Genomic DNA, 22,752 nt, shown 5'->3' on the forward strand with positions numbered 1-22,752 from the left:
GGAGCTGAGACCTTCTGTCAGCATTCAAAGTCTCACATCAAAATAAAGACGTTATCGCTGCTGTGCAGCGCGTCAGGTCACAGACAGACAGCAGAGCTCCTCCAGGACGTTTGTCCACTCAGGTCACAGTACTGCGATCGAACTCACAGTACTCTGTGGTGTACTAATACTCATGTACTGATTTCAGGACTGACCTTCAATCTGTCAGCGATCCGGCTGCTCGTCTGACGCTGATCACTAACAATATGGCCGCAGCCTCGTGAGTCACCATGGCTGAAGAGACGTTTCCTGAAAGACGCTCTGAGGACGCTGAGCTCCGCTCACTCTGAACTGCAGTATTTTCACACTGAGGTATTTGTACTTCAGTAAAAGGCTGAAGCTCCTGTTTCACATGAAGTCTGTTTGACTGACGTCCACTCTTTACATCACTGCACGCTTTTAGTGTGACGATGTGTTCGTGTGTGCGTGTGTGTGTCCGTGTGTGTGTTCGTGTGTGTGTTCGTGTGTGCGTGTGTGTGCGTGTGTGTTCGTGTGTGTGCGTGTGTGTGTGTGTGTGTGTTCGTGTGTGTGCGTGCGTGTGTGCGTGCGTGTGTGTGTCCGTGTGTGTGTTCGTGTGTGCGTGTGTGTTCGTGTGTGCGTGTGTGTGTGTGTGTGTACGTGTGTGTGTGTGCGTGTGTGTGTGTGTGTGTACGTGTGTGTGTGTGCGTGTGTGTTCGTGTGTGTGTGTGCGTGTGTGTTCGTGTGTGTGTGCGCGTGTGTGTACGTGTGTGTGCGTGTGTGTGCGTGTGTGTGTTCGTGTGTGCGTGTGTGTGTGCGTGTGTGTGTGTGTGTGTGTGCGTGTGTGTGTGTGTGTGCGTGTGTGTACGTGTGTGTGTGTGCGTGTGTGTTCGTGTGTGCGTGTGTGTGTGTGTGTGTACGTGTGTGTGTGTGCGTGTGTGTGTGTGTGTGTACGTGTGTGTGTGTGCGTGTGTGTTCGTGTGTGTGTGTGCGTGTGTGTTCGTGTGTGTGTGCGCGTGTGTGTACGTGTGTGTGCGTGTGTGTGCGTGTGTGTGTTCGTGTGTGCGTGTGTGTGTGCGTGTGTGTGTGTGTGTGTGTGTGTGTGCGTGTGTGTGTGTGTGCGTGTGAGTGTGTGTGTGTGTGTGTGTGTTCGTGTGTGTGTGTGTGTGAGTGTGTGTGTGTGTGTGTGTGTGCGTGTGTGTGTGTGTGTGCGTGTGTGTACATGTGTGTGTGTGCGTGTGAGTGTGTGTGTGTGTGTGTGTGTGTGTTCGTGTGTGTGTGTGTGTGTGTGAGTGTGTGTGTGTGTGTGTGCGTGTGTGTACGTGTGTGTGTGTACGTGTGTGTGTGTGTGTGAGTGTGTGTGTGTGTGGGGGGGGCTGTCATCTCTCAGGTATTTAACAGCTAAATTAGCTGTAATTTAAAGCTAAAAATACATCCGGAGAAGCAGCAGCTCTGACTCTCTCTCAGCTCTGATCTGATGTTTCTGCAGCACTAACGAATCATTCATTGATTCATTTTCATTGATTAGCCACGAAGTGACCACATGACTACTGAAGGCGTCAGGATTCACGCTGAAGAGGAAGCAGGTCGTTGGTGACAGAGGAGTTTTCCACACGCTGAAATGACAAACGTCCATTGATGCAGTTATTAAAGATATTCTCGGCTGTTGATCAGCTGATCAAGAACTAATGAGCAGCGCCGGTGACGATGAAGAGAAGCAGCTGATCAGAATTCGTCTTCAAACTGCTCGTTTAAAGACACGAAGGAAAAGAGACGTTCAGTCATTTTCACTTGAAAAAAATCTCAAATATTTTCAGTTTGCAGATACAAAACAGAGAAAAGCAGCAAATCAGAGAAGCTGTTGTTTGTTTTACTGAAATTCTGAATTCATTATTAAAATAGTTGATTAATTTTCTGATGGACTAATCCATTAATTCTCTAATCTCTGTATTCCTCTTAACTCAGTTTAGCTCCTTTTTGTGTTTCACTCTTAGAATCCTTTCATGTTTCTTAATATTGTCTCATGGAAACTCTTTGAAGGACCCTCACCTAAACCTCACCAGCAGATCAGTGCTAATGCTAATGCTAATGCTAATGCTAATCTCCAGTCTGTGTTTCACTCTCCTCATCCTGTCCGGCCAGTCACGTGATGATGATGATGATGATGAAGCTGAAAGTTGAACTCGAGGAGTTCTTTGGTGAAACAGTTAAAGACTCCAGCGTCTCTGCAGAGATCTGTGTCTGATAAATGTCCTCGAGTGATGTCACTCGAGTCATCGCCCAACTCTCTGTGCTGGAGTTGCATTGTGGGTAATGTAGGCAGCAGGTTTTGAGAAAGAAGAAGAAAAGAAAAAGGGACAGAGTCATGAAGGTGTGATGAAGAATCAGAGAGGAGCAGCGGCGCTTTGCCCTGAGCGTGGCCTCACAGGCTGCAGACAGCAGGCAGGGCGGGAAGACGTTTGAAAGAACTCCCATTCTCTATTTTCACTTACACTGAATCTATCGTTAAATAAGAGGATTAAAGTTTGAATAAAGGAAAGATGACAGACGCAGCACAGATTTCACAGCTTAAACTACGATTATTATTGTTGTTGTTGTTGTTGTTGTTGTTGTTGTTGTTGTTACATTCTGCCCTCAGAACGTCTCATTTCATTATTCTGCTTCAGGTTAAAGGAGAAACACGCCCGTGCAGTTTACAGCGAGGCAGCGCGCGCGCTTCAGCCTCACCCCGGGTCAGCGCGCGGAGTGTGTGCGCGCGAGCGAGCGAGCGAGCGGCGCTTGTTAGACACCTGGTGAGAGGCAGGTAGAGAGAGAGAGAGAGAGAGAGAGAGAGAGAGAGAGAGAGAGAGAGAGGCTGACACGCGCCTTGAGTGTGTTTCTGTGTGTGTGTGTGTGTGTGTGTGTGTGTGTGTGTGTGTGTGTGTGTGTGTGTGTGTGTGTGTGTTGGGGAGGGGGGGGCGGTTTCTAGGTTTTCCTCAGTGGTCGCACGCGCTGGGTTTGCTGAAGGAGACACGAGCGGACGCACGAGGCAGCTGGAGTGGATTAAGAGCAATAGAGGAAGACGCGCGTGCCATTACGCATCAGGCTGCTCCGCTGAAAGCGATGAAGTGGCCCCATTAATATTATTATTAGCATTGTTATTATTATTAATAATAATAATTATCATTGTTGTTGTTGTCGTCGTCGTCGTCCATGTGAGCGGGCTCAGCTCACGGTCTCACGCCTCGTTCCGGAGTCTAAACTCCAGTCACGGTCGCGCCGAGCAGCGGGGAAAGTTGGAGTAAGGCGGCGGACGGAGGGAGGCGGAGCGCCTGGATGTTGGACGTGTGACAGCGCGGAGGACAGAGGACAGCGGCGGGGACAGACTTTCCTTCACCGTTCATGGACCCGCTTCTCCGGATGAACCGAGGATCCTCCGCCGCGCGCTGCCCGCCGGAATATGCGGTCCTTAACGGACTCTGAGGGCACTGCTCCCAGCGTGCTGGTTTGAGTCCACCGAGGGGGTCCGGGCTCCCCGTGAAGACCGTCTCCAGGGGTATTTGCTCGCTCCACCATGTCGGCGGCAGTTTTACCGGTTTTCAGCGCAGAAAGAGAGAGACAGTGAGTGAGAGACACCGGGAGAGAGCGAGAGAGAGAGAGCGGTCCAGCCGGACCGGACTGCCTTCATGACCTGCGGGATAACGGCCGGACGCGCCATGATCCTGATCCATATCATCACTTTGGTGCTCGTGCTGGGTGAGTAAACCCTCAGCGTGTCACGCGCCCACCCGCACACCGACGTGCGCGCGCGCGCGCGCACACACACACACACACACACACACACACACACACACCTGCAGGAGGACGTCGGCCGGTGCACGGGCGGGCCATGTGGGAGGGTTTGCTTCCCCATGAATATCTGAGATGTCCCCCCATTCTCCTGGACCCCCGCCAGGTCCCCCCGTTCTGTGTTTCAGGTTAAATTTGTGCTGTTTCATGTGTTCACCTGCATAAGCACTCACACATGTAGTACTACATCAATGACAGTATTTGCAGTAAATGTACTGAAGGATCGGAGTACTTCTGTGTGACTGACCATCAGTGTGAGACGCAGCCTGACCGATACAGAGGACTGAGGCCGATACTGACGCTGATATCTGACAGTGAAGGATCTGATGTCTCCTCCCTACGAACAGTTTTTGATAAATTTCATGTTTTTCAGCTGAGCAGTGAACTCGTCGCTGCTCTCTGGTGGACAAACTGTAGAATAATGTCAGTTTTCAAACGCGTGTCTTCGACGCTGTGATCAATAAAAGTGATTGAGATGGTGTCGGCGGTCGATCGGCAGCATTGAAGCAGCAGTTTATGCTGCAGCTGTTTCGGGTGGAGTTTGGTTGTTTTGGGCTGATCTGAGCTGTGATGAGTGAATCTGTGTGTGGGCACAGTCCTGGTCCTGAAGCCAGAGGGGGGGCCTGGTCTGTGCCTCAGTCTGCCCACAGGGGGCTTCATGAAGGGGCTCAGAGCAGCCCAGCAGAGGGAACCAGGGTCAGTGCGTCTCATAAAGCTGATCTGAGATCAGTCTGTGGAAGTGGAAAACAGACCCAAAACAACGAGCCCTGATCACATCAAACATCAAACATACATGAAGAGCAAAATGTCAGAGCAGTAAACACACAGAGAGGACGAGTGGCTGAAGCTCAGCAGCCTGTCAGGAGATGATGATGATGATGATGATGATGATGATGATGATGATGATGATGTCTGCAGTGAAGAGGAACCTTTGACAGAACATATGTTTAAGGCTGACCGATTCACTGTAACACCGGTTCAACCTGAGGTGACGTGAAGCCTGAAAACTAAACCGAGCTGGACCAGGTCAGTCTGGAGGGATCCGTTTCCACGGTAACAGAGTCACCTGATGCGCGTCGTGCGAGCGCCTCGTGTTTAATGAGCTCAGAGAAAAAGTCGTGTTTCACATTTCTGACATTTCTTCAGATAATCCAGTGGATTTTAAAAGGTTTGTGTCTGAATCCCACCAGGAGCAGACTCTGCATTTAGCAGGAAATGTTCAGATCACCTCGCCTGGAGATGAATCAGGTGAGGCACTGTCACATCCAGGAGGCGTACCTGCCGCAGGTAAACATCCAGGTCAGACGCTCCGCTAATTGGACGTCTGCTGAATGTTGCTGTCAGCACGATGAGACCAAGGCCGACCTCGAGCGCAGAGACTGCAGCTGATTCGCTGTCTGACATGACATTTGTCCTCAGTCGCTGCACGTCTTCATCGCTCACTGTGAACAGCAGAAGAAGAAAAAGAAGAAGAAGAAGAAGAAGAAGAAGAGGAGACAGACAGTTTTACCTGCAGACAGGAACACACCTGCAATCAGCTTTCAGTCAGTGTGGACAGAACCACGCTCCTGGTGGGGGTCTCAGACTGTCACCTGAAGACAGACCAGAGACACCACCATCATCATCATCATCATCATGATGTGACAGAAACATCTCTTATTAACGTCTGAAGTGTGTGTTTGTTCCTCTTCTGTTTGACTCAGAACACAAACCGTCGTTTGTTTGCAGGAAAACAACAGATTCAATAAATAAATGTTGTCGTTCTCAATCAGTTCAGATGCAGAAACACTGCAGAATAATGAAATGATGGCTGCAGACGCTGCTGTGATCACAGTAATTACTCTTATTATTACAGTGAGTGAGTGCACAGACTTCTCCTCCAATGAGCACGCTTCAAACTTCAGATCTAAATCATGAAAATGTCCATATTTAATAAGGAGGAAGTGAAGCTTGTGGAAGTCAGCAAAGACAGGAAGTCTTTTTACTCTTTACCAGAAACGCTGCACATGTAGTTCACATAAACTACATGTTCACATAAACTACATGTAGTTCACATAAACTACATGTTCACATAAACTACATGTTGTTCACATAAACTACATGTAGTTCACATAAATTACATGTTCACATAAACTACATGTAGTTCACATAAACTACATGTTGTTCACATAAACTACATGTTCACATAAACTACATGTTGTTCACATAAACTACATGTAGTTCACATAAACTACATGTTCACATAAACTACCTGTTGTTCACATAAACTACATGTTGTTCACATAAACTACATGTTGTTCACATGAACTACATGTTCACATAAACTACATGTTGTTCACATAAACTACATGTTCACATAAACTACCTGTTGTTCACATAAACTACATGTAGTTCACATAAACTACATGTAGTTCACATAAACTACATGTAGTTCACATAAACTACATGTTCACATAAACTACATGTAGTTCACATAAACTACCTGTTGTTCACATAAACTACATGTTGTTCACATGAACTACATGTTCACATAAACTACATGTTGTTCACATAAACTACATGTTCACATAAACTACCTGTTGTTCACATAAACTACATGTAGTTCACATAACTACCTGTTGTTCACATAAACTACATGTTCACATAAACTACATGTAGTTCACATAAACTACATGTTCACATAAACTACATGTAGTTCACATAAACTACATGTTCACATAAACTACCTGTTGTTCACATAAACTACATGTTGTTCACATAAACTACCTGTTGTTCACATAAACTACATGTTCACATAAACTACCTGTTGTTCACATAAACTACATGTTGTTCACATAAACTACATGTTGTTCACATAAACTACATGTTGTTCACATGAACTACATGTTCACATAAACTACATGTTCACATAAACTACATGTTGTTCACATAAACTACATGTTGTTCACATAAACTACATGTTCGCATAAACTACATGTAGTTCACATAAACTACCTGTTGTTCACATAAACTACATGTTGTTCACATAAACTACCTGTTGTTCACATAAACTACATGTTGTTCACATGAACTACATGTTGTTCACATAAACTACATGTTGTTCACATAAACTACATGTTCACATAAACTACATGTAGTTCACATAAACTACATGTTCACATAAACTACCTGTTGTTCACATAAACTACCTGTTGTTCACATAAACTACATGTTCACATAAACTACATGTTGTTCACATAAACTACATGTTGTTCACATGAACTACATGTTCACATAAACTACATGTTGTTCACATAAACTACATGTTCACAAGCTCTACATATAGTTCACATAAACTACCTGTTGTTCACATAAACTACATGTAGTTCACATAAACTACCTGTTGTTCATAAACACACAGACTCATGGGATTCAGTGTCTTTTCTGTGCAGCAGTGTTTCTAAAGTGCAACATATGACATTGATAGTTTTCTCATAAGAATATTGACAATAGTATTTTTATGGGCAGTTATGTTTTTATGGCATCTTATCTTATCTTATCTTAAATGTTAGGCTGTGCCCTTAAAAATAATAGTCTGTTAAATCCACAGGAACCTGTAATTGTTTCTAATTTATTGCAACAACATCTGCACTCCAACACCTCTGCTGTGAACATGGGAAACATGTTTACAGACACGTCTCTGTAAACATGTTCCTGTAAACATGTTGCAGCATGTTTACAGGAACATGTTGACATGAACATGCTCGTGTAAACGTGTTCCTGTGAACATGCTTAGCGTCGGTGCCTCGTGTATCAGCTGATGGGGTCCAGATGTTTCGTTGAGCACGGTGAAGCTGCAGCGACGGTAGAAGCCGTCACACTGTCACACGTGAACGAGGCCACAGACACGACGCCTCGTCAGCGCTTCCTGTCTCACTCCCGTCTGTTTTTCCTCTCCAGATGTGTGTGTGTGTGACTCAGAGCTGGCGCCCCCCGGCTGGAGGGAACCTCTGGACTGCGTCCGAGCCTCCGAGCTGTGCAACCAGAACAGCCAGTGCAGCTCACGGTACCGGATCATGCGCCAGTGCCTCTCCGGTGGAGACAAGGAGCGCAGCGCCATGCTGGCCTCCAAGGAGTGCCAGGGGGCGCTGGAGGTGCTGCAGGACTCGCCGCTGTACGACTGCCGCTGCAAGAGAGGCATGAAGAAAGAGCTGCAGTGTCTGCAGAACTACTGGAGCATCCACATGGGTCTGACTGAGGGTAAGCCGCCAACACAGAGCGTGCTGAGAGTTAATTAAGCCTCCTGCTGCCTGTTGATTTCCCCTCAATGTTTTCAGCTGGCAGATGAAACAGAACATCTTCTTGGTGTTTTTGTGAGAACTTCACTCGTGCAGAGATGCAGAGAGCGCTCTGCTTCCACTGCTGTGGGTTTGTGTTTGATTCTGCCTGAAGTGTCCGGAGGGACGACGGCACAAGACGAGACGCGCTGCTGCTGTTTCTGCTCTTATTCAGAGATGAGCTCCATCCTCATGTTCGACATCTGTGTGGCTGTCCAGCTGTTCCAGCTGTTCCAGCTGTTCCAGGTGCTGCATGTGTGTCTGAAGCTGTTTGTACCTTCAGTGTGTCAGAGGAGCTGTGTGAATGCCCTCGAGTGATGTCACTCGAGTCAGCCTCAGCTGAAGAAGCTGAAGCAGGTCTGTTGGTGTGGAGTCAGAGAGAAGCGAGCTGATCAGACCGAGCAGCTGCTGCTCAGCTCTGCTGCTCAGCTCTGCTGCTCAGCTCTGCTGCTCAGCTCTGCTGCTCAGCTCTGCTGCTCAGCTCTGCTGCAGGCGACGGCTGCTGCTGCTAGCATAAACTAACAACTGTGTGGTCCAGTTGCATTGTGGGAATAAATAAGACGATTGGTTCTGCTGCATCCTTTTCTTTAAACTGAGTGGGACAGTGTTAAAGGAGTGGGCTGATAAATCTGTGGAGGACTTGAAAAACAACCTGTTCAGGTGTGCTGCGGGAATTTTCAGAGAACAAACATCACATGAAACGTTCTGTCGCTGCAGAGCTGCTGCGCTCTGACTCACCTGGCTAATGTCTGTGGTTGGTACAGGTCCCACTGCTGGTCCTGCACTGTGTTCTGTGTGTCAGCAGCACACACACACACACACACACACACACACACACACACACACACACACACACACACACACACACACACACACACACACACACACACACACACACACACAGCCTGTTGGCTGGCCTAGTTTGGGTCTCAGCAGTGGCAGAGCTCATTAAGAGCCTCTCTCTTTGTTCTCCATTCCACTAAGGATGTCTCTGTAGTGCCAGCAATGCTCACAAAGCTCCTGCATCACACACACACACACACACACACACACACACACACAGGACATACATTTTAAACCAGAGTTGCACAGAAACACAAAACACACTGTTTGTGGTGCGTTCATGTGTCGCAGCACTGTGGTGCGTTCGTGTGTCTGTCATGGCAGTGATGAGACAGAGGAGCTGATTTGTGGAGTTTGAGGTGTTTCGGGGAGAGAAGAGCGACGCCTCCTGAAATGTTCAAAGTGGTTCTTCTTGAACGTTTCGGCTCATTAACTCTGCTCTACAGGACGCTGTGCAGACCTCCTGATGTGAGCTCGCTCGCTCGCTTGCTCTAAGTTTTGTTTTCCTTTGTGTCATTTTGTTGTTCTTAATCAGTTATCGGAGGAGGTCTGCAGGCTGCAAAGGTTGATTATCATTTACTGCAGGACGATACCATCGAGGTTACATGATGAACACAGAGTGTACGAGGACAAACAGGAAAGTGTCCGCTGGCTCAGCGTGGCTTCAGAACAACAAACATCATTTCTCTCATTTCATGAAGCAAAAACACAAAAATTCCTTTTTCCTGCCTCTAAAATGTGAATATTTTTCATTTTTTTCAGTATTTCATGACTTTAAATGAGACATGTGGGAGATTTAGACTGTTGGTTGGACAAAATAAGACATTTGAAGACATTCATTTGGACTTTTGGAAGTCATTTACAGTTTTTGGACATTTATTGACAAAACGATTGATCCCAGGACTGTGAACATCATCAGCAGCTTCACTGATAACCAGAGACTCATGAGTTTCAGCTGCGTCGTCCTCCAAAGCCTCGAGGACGATGATATTTAGACGTCAGTCAGAGTAAAATGGTTGTGATTGTGTGGACAATAGCAGCAGCAGGCTGAATTAAATGCCAGTGAAAAGGTTTTATCGTTCTATTCTGAGCTGTTCAGGTGAGCGGTTTGTGCAGCATCCGGCCTTGAGTTTCAAACATGGCAGCGGTCTGTGTGCAGATATGTGCTCTCCAACACCAGCGGCTTGATGACAGCGACACTTAAAAATGATTATTTCTCAGAGGAAGGTTCATCTGCTGCACAGTTAATTACGTTAGAAGTGATTTGATATACGACTGCTGCAAACGGCTCTCGCAGTTTTAATTTCCAGCTATATTTTCTCTTTCATGTGGCGAAGAACAAAAGAGTTTTTCCTGCTCTGCTTTTCTTCTGTCTCTCGTTCATGCATGAATATTTAACAAGGCAGAAGAGGATTTGTTGGCTTTTCAGCTTAAAACTTATAATAGAATCCAGAGAGGAAGAACAGGTGAGAGCAAATAATTCACAAGTTTCTCTACGACCAAGGTTAGTTTGGATTTAGGAGGGATTAAACATTCAGGAAGTACAAAGTTATGGTCAGTTTCACAGACTTTCAGCTCGTTGATCCAACAGGAACAACACAGACGACTTATAGAAGATGTAATGAGACAGGAGGACAGACAAAGACAGAAGACAAACATCTAATCTGAACAGTTTGTTAAAGACGAGCTCCATCTGCTCTGAAGGTCTGAAAGTCTTAAAACTGGTCTTACATTTAGTCTTAAATCTAGACCGAGGAACGCTTGGTTCGTCTCTGAGGACCTCAGGTTGAACACAGGTTAGCGAGTGAAGAGCAGCTCTGAAATATAATCCTTAAAAGCAATCAGTAAATCTTAAAACACATTGGTAGCCTCTAGATGATCAAAAATTTAATCCAGACTAAAAAATAGACGTGTAGAGAGATTACCTGGTTTTCTGGGCCAATGATCAGAACTTCTGTGTGTTCTGAGTTTAACTGAAGGGAAGTTTTAACACCTGCTGACAGACATCAGAGAGGTTTCAGGGCTCCATGTGGAGATTTATCTGAGAATCATCTGAGTAATAAATAAAGAGGAAACATAATGTTCAAAGGAAATGAGACGGGTCCTAGGATGGAGCCCTGAGGCACTCCACGTGTGACTGGAGCTAAAGACGAAACACGAACGTCGGTCTAAATGAAAAACCTACGAGCTGACAAACAGTGAAAAACAGGCGGTCTGCTGATCAGGATGCTCTGATCCACCGTCCACCAGCAGCTGCACATGTTCAGGGAAAACCAGGACGTGCAGCTTCTGCATCGATGAGAAGACGATCTGTGGCCATGAAAAGAGACATTTATGTTTCTGAAAGCCTGACGGGATCATCTGACTTCCAGAAGCTGTAGAGAAACAGTCTGTGGTTATTTTGGTTGGAGGGATGGAGGAGGTTTTGGAGACGAGGCTGGACACAAACCTTGTTCTGCACGTCGGCCAAGAGAACACTAACATGAAGTTTTCAGATCCAGAAAGACTTAAAAACTCTGTGCTGAAGAAGGAAAGTGGACTAATTAATGTCTCATTATGTCTCATTAGCCTGAAATGTGACTTCAAATTAAAATCTCATGAACAGAGTTCAATAAATAAAGACAATAAAAACACTAAACAGTAACTTTTAATCGAGCCTTCGTCACGTATTGTTCTGAAGCAGTTAAATCAGATGGAAGTACGAGTGGAGGATGAAAATGTCACCTTTCAGCAGACGAATCCTGCGGCTGGTTTACGTCTTTCAGTCTAAAAAACGAAGCATCGTCGTGAACGTGCTGCCTGGTTTGTGTTCAGCTTCTTCAGGCTTCAGTTAACGAGCACTAAGACAAACGCAGGCGTCGGCTGACGATTGACAGTCAGGCTTCAGACCTAAAACCTCAGCCGCACTGACGGACGACGGCTCTGTTTAAATACGTGAATCAATGTCGGGGTCGGGTGGTCGAGGCTTTATTCACAGCTGTGACGGTCGTACTTACAGTTTGCCTGATGTCACATGTCACTTAACCTTAATTAAGGAGTCCTGACTGACAGCAGCAGCCTGGTTTCACACAGCGGAGTCTCCTCAGAGCCTGTGATTACAGCAGATCCTCAGGGAGGTGTTGAAGGGGAGGGCGGAGATGACTAATGAGCTGAGGGACGGGAAATTGGCTGTGGGTGGAGAGAGCTGAGTCTGGAGACGGAGAACTGGAGTCGTTCCTGCAACCTTTTCTTCTTCCTCTCTTTTATTATTCTTTCTTTGAGGAGCGCCGCTCGCACTGGAGGAAGCAGTCGGACTCGTTAAGCCTCAGGTGCACTGACGCTGTACACAAAGCTGCCATATTGAAAGAAGAGGACGCACGAGAGGGTCATTCAAGCAGATGCTGCGAGGAAGCAGAACAAACTGACAGCGTTGAAAACTTGGAATAGAAGTCAGTAAAGCTTTATTTAAACAGCACAAAGTGCTTCACACACACCAGAAGAAACAAAGAAGGTAGAAATACCATCCAATAAGAAACAGCTCAATGAGAGAAAGCAGCTCCAAACAGTCCAGAGTGGACATCTGCTCAAAGACGTCCAGTCAAACCGTTCAGACTCAGCAGATCCGACAGATGAGGAAGATGATTCCAGAGACTCGGGGTCAAAACAGCGAAGCACCGTCGCCTTCTGTTTTACAGCTGCAGCGGCGGGCGGATGAAAGGCTGAGATTAGAGGATCAGAGAGGCCGAGAGGAGGAATACGAGATGAGGAGATCAGAGACGAGAGAGAGGGCAGAGTCACGCAGAGGCTCAGAAGAAATCTCAATCTCACAGGAAGTCAGCGGAGGGACGAGGTGAGGAGACGCGGGGCCGTCAGCTGGTTCCAGTTAAACCAGAACTGACTGAACGGTTCAGAGCAGCCCGGCTCAATCACAGCGATCAGCGAGTGAATCAATAGTAGAAGACAGCGGACGCCTGGCGCTCGTGATGTTCCTCAGAAGAAAACAGGACAGAAGGAGAACATCTGCTTCCCAGAGGATTCCTCTGTGTGAAGGAAGCTGCTGAGGTCGCTCATCTTGGTCTGAGGGGGTACGTCTTAACAGAACCAGGTTTGGTAGTAATGGAAGGATTGTGGCCACTGAGGACAACGTCGGCCTCATGAGTCTACGCACATCATACGCACATCATACGCACATCATACACACATCATACGCACACCATACGCACATCATACGCACATCATACGCACATCATACGCACATCATACACACATCATACGCACATCATACACACATCATACGCACATCATACGCACATCTCGTCAGTGTGTTGGCGGGACATCCTGAACACGTGTCGGCTGGAATATCAAACATTACAAAGGCAGATGCAAAAATGACCAAACAGATGCAAAACTACCAAAAGTGTTTTGGTCGGAACGTCGCTGCTCATTCCTCCTTCTGGATTCATCGCCACAGACCCCCCCCCACCCCCCCCACCCCCCCATGCAGAACCTCCTCCGCACCTCCTCTTACCTTCAGGTAAACAGGGTGAATCCATGGCGTGAGACACTGGGCTCTCCTCTCTGCTGGTCTCATCCAGCTGCTCCATGCCTGACGTGACAACGCCGTCCATCCGTCCGTCCGTCCGTCCGTCCGTCCGTCCGTCCGTCCGTCCGTCCGTCCGTCCGTCCATCCTCCTCTCTTCTGAGGCGTTTGCAGGCTTCATCACGGTGACTGTGGACGACCACGAGAGCAGGAACGCAGCCGTCCACTGACTGTTGTTCACTTCAGCCTGTAATACCTGCAAACACACAGCGCCCTCGGCTGCGAGTCTCAGCGGACGTAGATGGACGTAGCAGAACGGGTGGAGCTGAGGGTGAAGCCACAGTCAGCCCTCCACTGGTGATCGGACTCTCTTTAAAGTCCCGCATCAGGAGCTCCTGACGAAGCGTCCACAGACCTTCAGAAACTCAGCAGAACATGTGACAGACGCTTTAAACACAGTGAACGGTCACATGACCTCATGATCAATGAGCTCTGACTTATTGATTACACTCGTATCAGTTTGTTTATGGAGAATGACTCTGAATATTCACTCACTGATCATTATTGATCAGACGCTGTTATCAGTCATTCCTAACAGTTGTGGATGTTTCACAGTCGCTGACGGACGTCCTCAGTCCTGCTTCCACCTGCATTTTAAGCCTTTAATGAATGACTGACGCTGTTTATGAATCTCAGTCTGTGGTTGTTAACATGTTGGAGCAGTTTAACCTCTCGGTCTTCTGCCGTCCTTCAGTTTAAAGACCGAGAGAAACGAGCTGCTGATTAAACGGCCGAGGACGAGGAGGATCAGCGCAGATGAAAGAGTGATATCCAGGGAACCAGATGAAAGTGTGATGGCGACGGATGATGGAGGAAGAAGCAATTTGAGGACGCGGAACAGAAAGAGGAGGAAATGGAGTACAGCGGGGGGAGATGAGATCAGATAGACGTGGGGGGGGGGCAGGATCAAACCTCCATTTATCTGTTTTCTGACACGCGTTGTGTGTATTAAAGGACGGAGGACGGTGTCTCCACTGAGGTTAAAGCAGCGTCTTCCTGTCTGGAAAACTCCTGATTGTGGAGTTTTATGGTCTGTTTGGCACAAACAGTGAAACGGTCAATGAATCGCTGTCAGACTCTTTCATTACGGCCGGCGACGTGCTGCTGAACACAAGAACAAGTATGGAGATTTGATTTCTGATTGGCCCAGAATGATCCGTCATCGACGGCCGGTGCTTGCCTGCTGTATGGTGTGATGTTTGTTGTTTGCCGCTCCATTAAACCACGCTCGAGAATGGCGATCATTAGCCTGTTGAGTGCTAGACGGTGTGTGTGTGTGTGTGTGTGTGTGTGTGTGTGTGTGTGTGTGTGTGTGTGTGTGTGTGTGTGTCAGCCACTAACAGAGAGACAAGCAAGGACAACAGAAACAAAGACCAGTTATGTCTTAAAGGAGAAGAAACACGTCTAAAGAGACACGGTGAGGGGACAGAGAGGACGTCAGAGGGTCGGCTGAAGGTCAGAGACACGAAGCTTCAGATTCAGGACTCTTCAAACATGTCAGTGGTTTCGTATCCAGATCAAATCCAGACTCAGCCACACCTCTGCGTCTCATTTTCTGGGCTCCATGTGAATCAGCAACGGTCCTCCTCCGGTCCAGAAGGAGGTGCTGGTGCATCTGAAGCTGTTCGCTAACTGACAAAAACACCAGAAGAAGAAGTTCAGATACGACAATGAAGCAGTGAGCTTACGGTTAGCCACGAGCTAATCGAACACATGAATGAGTCATATTTATGAGCTACGAGACCACACGAACACGTCCAAAGATTACAGACTGTGAGACACCTTATTGACATCTGGCCGGGACAAGTCTCAATCGTGTGCAGTGTTTATCAAACAGGAAATGATGACACACCAATCATTTGTGTCATCCTGTTAGCAACTGAGCTAAGGGGCTAGCAACGAGCAAACAATCTCCAGGAGAGAGAGCTAGCATGCTAACAGTTAGCTTACGTTGCTAAACGTCCAGAACCAAATATTTCCAAATAAGACTTGAGGACTGAGGTCGCTGCGCTTCCTGGTGTGATCAGGCCTGAAGACTTTGTCTCTATATTCCAAACCACTTCAGCCATAAACAGGTTTTAATTGTCCTCAGGTGTCGTTTCCGTTCAGGAACAGAGAGAAACGACATTTTGCTGTGAATCAACGTGAGGTCTGTAATCGCCGCTGCTGTCGCTCAGATATGTGGGAGGACAAGATGCCGAGCAGGAAACGAGGAGATGTGAGACGAATGTCTTCTTTCCTGAGTCCGCTCCTCAGAGACGTTTGGGTCAAATCCTTTTCTCTGCACGAGACGTCACTTTTATGGCAAATATCAAGCAAATGACGAGAATATGAGCAGGACAGACTGTGAGACGAGGCCTCAGCGAGAAAAAGTAGATTACTGATCACTAAATAAGACTGAGGACATGAAACCACGTAGAGAGTCCCAGCAGGTGAGACAGATCCTCAGACAGCAGATCCTCAGACAGCAGATCCTCAGACAGCAGATCCTCAGACAGCAGACCAGGTGAAATCCAGGCTGGACTCTCAGTTGACTCCTGGACAGCAGAGATGGAAGACGAGTGAGGAAAAGATCATTGATCTCCTCTGAAATCCAGCTGATTCGCTCATGAAAAGCTTTGATAAAACACCTTTTTCACTGGTTTTTAATCCCTTTGAGGTGCTTCATTCTGATCACTGGGACAAAAAAGAGTCCGATTGAAGCCGTTTGCTCCATCAAAGCGTGACAGACGATCAGACGGCTCACATAAATCATCACAGACTGTATAATTATCGCTTCATCTGAATGAGGGCTCTGGCTGTGGCTTCGGGGAGGATGGAGTGCAGGCTTTGGAGTAATCTGCTCAGGGATTGGTCTAAGCTTTCCCTGGAGGGGTCGCGTGGAAGAGGCCAGGCTGCAGACGGCAGCATCGCTCACGGCGAGCTGATGTCTTCACCTCTGCTCTGAGCTCCTGCTGGGACGGCTCGGCTCGGCTCGGCTCGGCTCGGCTCGGCTGTTCCAGCTCCTGCTGTGGGTGCTGAGGTGTCAAAGTTCACATCAGAGATCCTGTGTCGGCGGTGAGCCTCTGCAGCAGCTGACGGTGGCAGGCAGAAGCTCCTGATTGGCTGATGAGCTCCTGCTGCATTCAGTGGGCTGCTGCATGCTAACTTTAGCAGAGCTACCGTTATGTGTCCTGGCTGCTTCTCTTACTCGTGTCTGTCGTATCTGTTAGTTTTCGTCTCTGTGAGCCCGCCTCCTGACAGGAGCTGAATTAACCAATCAACGGGCTGACAGGCAGGTGTGCACAGCGCTGAGTAGAGATTTGGGAGGCGTACGTGTCTCTTCCTGTGAGAGTTTCTGCAGCTTACAGTTACGCAGAACAGCCGTCTTACAGAGACGTTCGTGTGGATTCCAGCTTAACGAACACGAGCGTTACGCTGCGATGATAAACTCTTCTTACACCTTCACGAAACACAATCACTTCTGTTCGGCTCCAAAACCAGATTAAATAAAGCCAAAGACGTCAGGAAACATTTGACGGGGAATGACGTCTCCATTAAAACGCCTGTCAGTGTCGTCTCCACTGAATGTACAAAACATAATAATGACTCACTTTGTGCGTTTTACAAGCTTCTGTCCTATAAAACATGGCAGAAAGAGCACAAGCGCTTTATTTGTCACCTGTTTTAAAGATGAAATTAGTGTCCACGTGAGAAAAACCACATGAACACATGAAGCGCTGCAGGTTAAATATGAAGCTCAGCGTCCGACATGTTTTCTAAAGCAGTCGTCAGACTTCAGTGGGAACACGTTCGGTCTTTGAACGCATCGTTCCAGGATCCATTAGCTGAAGTTTGCTTTGTGTCAGACAGCAAACAGCTGCTGTAATAAATCAAACAGGACTTCATTCAGCAGACAGAGAGACAGCTGCAGAATAAGACTTTCCTCATATTATCTCAGGGAAATAAATGTGCTGGTTCATCAATCAAAGGACGGACGAGCAGGAGGACAGAGTTTCATCAGAGTTTCACATCAGAAACGTTGAAGCTGATGCACCATTAGTTCAAATACAGATTATTTAATAACATTTAAAGAGTAATCTAATAATCTGTAATCTGTCCTTCAGTCACTTCATGTTAGCGTTAGCTGCCAGACAACATAGGAAGCTAGCATTAGCCGGCTAGCGTGGTGGCTAACGGTGGATCCTCAGCAGGATCTAAAATAAATCAACGATCTTTCTTCCAATCAGATTCTCTCTTCTGCCGCCTCAGCAGGAGCTGATTGGTCCTCCTGTGTGCATTCAAAGTTTGAAGAAAACCTCGTCTTCATCAGTGTTTCTGGGCTGCTCGTTAACTTTCAGACGTGTCCACGCAGACGGTTGTTTAATGGACCTCGGCTGCCAAACGTGTCCTCTGAGAAATCTTCGACCTGTCGTCACGACTCCGAAAATGTGACGCCCGTTTTTCGTTCATCACGACGAGTTTTTGAACTTTACGACTGCGATCGTCCAAGTTTACATCGAGGTGTAATTATAAAGTGATTAAGACAATAATGTGGGAAAGTCAGAGCTCAAGTAAACAACATCCTCCAATTACGTTAATGTGATCAACTTCTTAGTCAGAGTAAACAGAAACAGTCAGATTGTGAGACGTCTGACGCTCAGACAGGTTTCAGGTCTCTGAACATTCGCTGGTCGTTTCTGAGGATCAATGAATGGACGAGTGACTTTCAGGAGTTTAAGGAAACTTCGTCATCTTACGACGTCTTTACTTCTGCAGACGAGCTGTTTTCAAATGTTTTTAAGGAGTTTAAATAATCAAGTCATGTGTGGATGAAGAGACGAGGCCAGAAGCCGAGGCCGGTGAATGGTGTGAGCTGTGAGGAAACGCCGGCAGAGGATTGACCCCGAGCGCTGAATTAAACATGTGACTTACACTTTGAATCATTTCAGATAACTTTACGTTTCCTGAATTTCACTCCAAGCTGACGATAAGAGTAAACTGTATTCAGGTTCCTGCTCCGCTGCCTCCAAAGATAATGACATTCAGAAAGACAGAGCTGCTCAGTGTTGAGTGGATCTGAACCGGACTGTCAGGGCTGTGAGCGCTGGGGGAGTCAGGCCTGCGTTTACTGAGGGGGGGCCACACATGAAACAATCACTGAACAAAGACGATGATCGAGGAAACAAACCGTCCAGATAAACTGAACCGAAACAAATGAAACCTCCTCATCACTTTCTCAACGATCTGACCAAAAAGTAAAGGAGAAGTCGCTCAGGTGTCGATGGGGGGGGGGGGGTGCAGGACCCCCGAAAACCAGACACTATAAACACCATCAACTGATAAAACAGGCCGAAGCAGAGAGAGAAAATGTGGACAGAAGTGAGGTCTGCTGTCTGCTGGACTGTCAAACCGTCTCTATTCTCCATTAGATGTTAATTATCCTGCTTATTCTAATTAAGGCACCGTTTAGTATAATTCTACAGACTGACCTCAGTCACATTTCACACATAATGAGGTCAGAAGATTTACAGCAGACAAAATGTCCAAATACTCTCAGTGCGTCCTCTAAAAGCTTCACAGTGGACGTCCATTGACCACAGCCGTCTCTGGACTGATGCCGGAGAAACAGGGACATACTTTTACCCAATGAGGGGTCACGGTGAATGAAGCGAGGCGGCACTGCCCCCCGTGGAGCTGACGCTGGCTGAATGTACCGTAACGTCCCGCAGTGGACGGTAATAACAACAATCAGCAGCTAATCGTCAGCGCTGGAGGTGGTGCTCGAGGTTTGAACGGGATCGAACGAGTTCACGTGCTGCTCACATGTGGAGGTTTGCACCAGCTGAAATAGCTCCAGCGTCGCGGTCGCAGCGCCATCAGCTAACAAGGCGAGCTAACAGCTAGCAGCCAGGCTGAGGAGGCGGCGTCCAGCGGGCCTGTATGCTTTATGGCTGTTCTCAACACGCTGACAGGCTGAGCCAAACCTGCTGCAGCGTTCTCTGTCTGCAGGGGTTCAGAAGACGTAACACAACACGTTTACAGTGTAAGAGGGACAGCACAGCGTGGGGTCCATAATACACCGTCAGCACCGCGAGACATGACAGCCACACAGCGTGTCAGCAGCAGGTCAAGAAAAAGCCTTCATCACCAGCAAGTTGAAGTGCTTTGAATTGAGATGCTGTATTTTCTGGTCCCATTTCCCAGGAGCCAGTCCTGAGTGTGCCGTCCGTCCTGCTGTTATTAAGGACGAGTGAACTCATGAAACCATCAAACTGCATTCAGTAATCAGACGTTATGTCTCTAAACACACCTGCACCAGAGCATCCGTCAGCAGCCCAGGGGTGGTGCAGGACCTCCACCCTCCTCCTCCCGCAGCCTCCAACTGAGCTGCTGAAAGTGCAGGATTTATAAACCGCGGTTCAGGCACACAATGACCAGCCAGCCAGTGCTTAAGTAATTGCTCAGACTCGATTCCCAAATCCTTTAGCTAATAGCTCAGGGCACTTTGTATTGACCGAGGCTGTTTAGCATGCATGCTAATATTTCAGGCTTTAAGTATTCTGTCCAGTAACTGGCCCGTGCGAGCACCTAATCACAGAGGTGCTTAGAGTTCAGCCTGCTAAATTACACATTTAACACTGACATTGGTATTTAGCATGCAGTCAAATAAATGGCTAATTTACGAGCCTGACTAATGACTGATGTGTTTAGCATGCAGGCTAATGAGCGAGGTATTTAGCATGCGGGCTAATGAGTGAACTGGAGGCTGATTAGTATTCCTCCACAGAGACGCCACTGTTGGCTGTTTACTCATCTCACTCTCAGCTGCCTGACAGACGCACACACAGAAACACACCAACCTGGAGAGCGTCAGCAGCGTGGACAGCGTGTGTTTGTTAGCGTACGAGTGTGAACACGAGCGTCTGTGGAAGACGAGAAACACCAAATTCATAATCAGATCTCGTACGGCCACGGCCCATTTATTCCTCTCAAATTGGAAGTTTTTGACGCTACAAAGATTTTCTCTCCTCTCCTCTGTGGATAAATGTCTGTAATCACACGCAGAGACGAAGCTCACGAGCTCGTCCTGTCGAAGAGACCAAGGGAGTTTAGTAGAGGAGCAGAGGAGCAAACCATTAAAGAGTTTTCTCTCTATGTGTTCATAGATTTGCATCTGAATCTTAATATTTGTATATGACAGTACACCTCTGGATAGAGGAGCTTCAGTGCTGCAGGAGCATCAAAACCATGTTGATTGGACCTTCTGAGCTTCGGTAATGTCCAGAAATATTAATAGTGCCATGAAAGAGGTTCATATTCATGGATGTTTTTGCTCCTGTTGTTATTCTATGTCTATTCTATTACTTCTGTCTGGGCTTTGGTGGATGGAAACAGGAAATATAACATTAGTGTGGAGTCAGTTATCTGTTTTTTAAGTCTGTGTTTGTTTACATCGAATCAAAGTGTCTCCATAAACACAATTAGCTGTTAGCAGCTACTGTTAGCAGCTCCTGTTAGCCACTCCCATTAGCAGCTCCCATTAGCCGCTCCTGTTAGCCACTCCCATTAGCAGCTCCCATTAGCCTTGATATTATTACTGTCTGCAACATCTTAATTTTCCCAGCGTAGGATCAATAAAGTTGTATCTTGTCTTATGTGTTTTATTATATGTTGTTTCTACTACAGACCGGATCCTGTAACACCCGACATGTTTAAAACTCATCTGGAGCGATGAGTTCAATGACACAGGAGCACAGACTTCATTCCCACCTCGTCCTGAAATGTCCATGCAGCCCAAACAGCTTTAGCCTGCTTTAAACTGTGCAGGCTGGGACAGATTGAGACTTTACTTTAAAGAAGATGCTGTAAACGAGCTCGTCCTGACAGACCGTCAGACCGTGGACGTCTGTCTCATGAGTCAACACGGGGAGACTAATGGAAGACACCTTCTCTGTGGAATAAATCAGGCTTTTTGTTCTGTCAAACTCGCTCCATCGACGTTTCTTCCTGCCTCAGAAGTCTCTAAGAGGATTGGCTGACGGTCGTCCGCTGAGTTGAACTCGGGGTGACTGAAATGTGCCGTCCAATCAGAGCAGATCGCTCTTTACACCCTCAGACTAATGCACTGTGTCATTACAGCCGAGCTCAGCGAAGTGAGAGAGCGAGCGAGGTGACGGAGAGGCCACGGCTGTGAGCTGTCATCACCGCCGCCTGTGATGTCACACATTTGAATATGAATATGGCCACAATTATGCGAGTGTGTGTGTGTGTGTGTGTGCACTCTTAGTGTTTTCACTTAGAGCGTCACACTTTGCCCCCCCCCCCCACAGATGACCTTGGCGTCTGATCGCAGACACGTTTCGTGTTTTCAGTCGGCCTTTAAAATCACGAGCGTTATGAGAAAGATTCCCGCCCTCTGATTGGACACCTCTGTGGTACGAACTGCTGCTGATGTCGTTTATCACAGTTTCCTCATTTCACGCTCAAACGTCGTTGCTGGTTTTCCACCTTCACCTCTCGCCTGGATGAAGACCCTCTCAGGCAGAGCTTTTGTGACGGCGTCGCCCAGGGCAGCTGCTCGGGTCCACTTTCATTTCCAGTTTTTCTAAACGATTTACCAAATGTTCTTCATAAAGCTTTAATAATACTTTAATGTACTTTTAATGAGTGTGAAATGAGATCATCTACTGTTTTGGTCCCACATGTTGATTATTTTGTCTCCACAAAAGGAAATGTTCTTCTCATGATCCACCTTACGATCGATGCTGTTTGATCACACCTGGCTGGTTGGTGACAGACCGTCATCTTCTGTCATTCATGCTGATTGTCTCATGGAACAAGTCACCACACCTCTTCTGTGAAAACGTAGATTATGGTGTTTTTTTGTCACGACAGGTGAGTTCAGGTGTTTTCAGGTGAGAGTCCTCTCACACATTAGATGATGAGGACTGTTCTGTATCGAGGTTCTTCAGGCTGGAACATGTTCCACTCTGTGGGGTTCCTGTAAAGAATAAGCAGTAAAGCAGAGTTGTAATGACAGCACACACACCCTGTCCACAGATGTGTGTGTGGAGTCCGTTCACATACAGGAAGTCATTCAGAGTCCTATCAAAATAATGCTTAGTGGACCTTTAAATGTAACAAGCAGGGTCGTTTAAAAGTGATCGCTTAATGAGGCCGCTGCTAATGCTGCTCTGTGCTTTTCTC

General features: G+C 47.1%; 1 protein-coding gene across 1 annotated transcript in view; it reads left to right on the forward strand.

Annotated features, from left to right (window-relative positions):
• The first annotated feature begins 3,518 nt into the window (after positions 1 to 3,518).
• gfra2b (GDNF family receptor alpha 2b) overlaps positions 3,519 to 22,752 on the forward strand; it is a 64,815-nt gene continuing 45,581 nt past the window's right edge. Inside the window, exons 1-2 of the mRNA XM_070988477.1 lie at positions 3,519 to 3,732; positions 7,765 to 8,064. Coding sequence (XP_070844578.1) covers positions 3,663 to 3,732; positions 7,765 to 8,064 — 370 coding nt within the window. The 5' untranslated portion in view covers positions 3,519 to 3,662. The remainder of the gene's footprint in view (positions 3,733 to 7,764; positions 8,065 to 22,752) is intronic.

This window comes from Chaetodon trifascialis, chromosome 20, assembly GCF_039877785.1.
Source record: "Chaetodon trifascialis isolate fChaTrf1 chromosome 20, fChaTrf1.hap1, whole genome shotgun sequence".
Lineage (NCBI taxonomy): Eukaryota > Metazoa > Chordata > Actinopteri > Chaetodontiformes > Chaetodontidae > Chaetodon > Chaetodon trifascialis.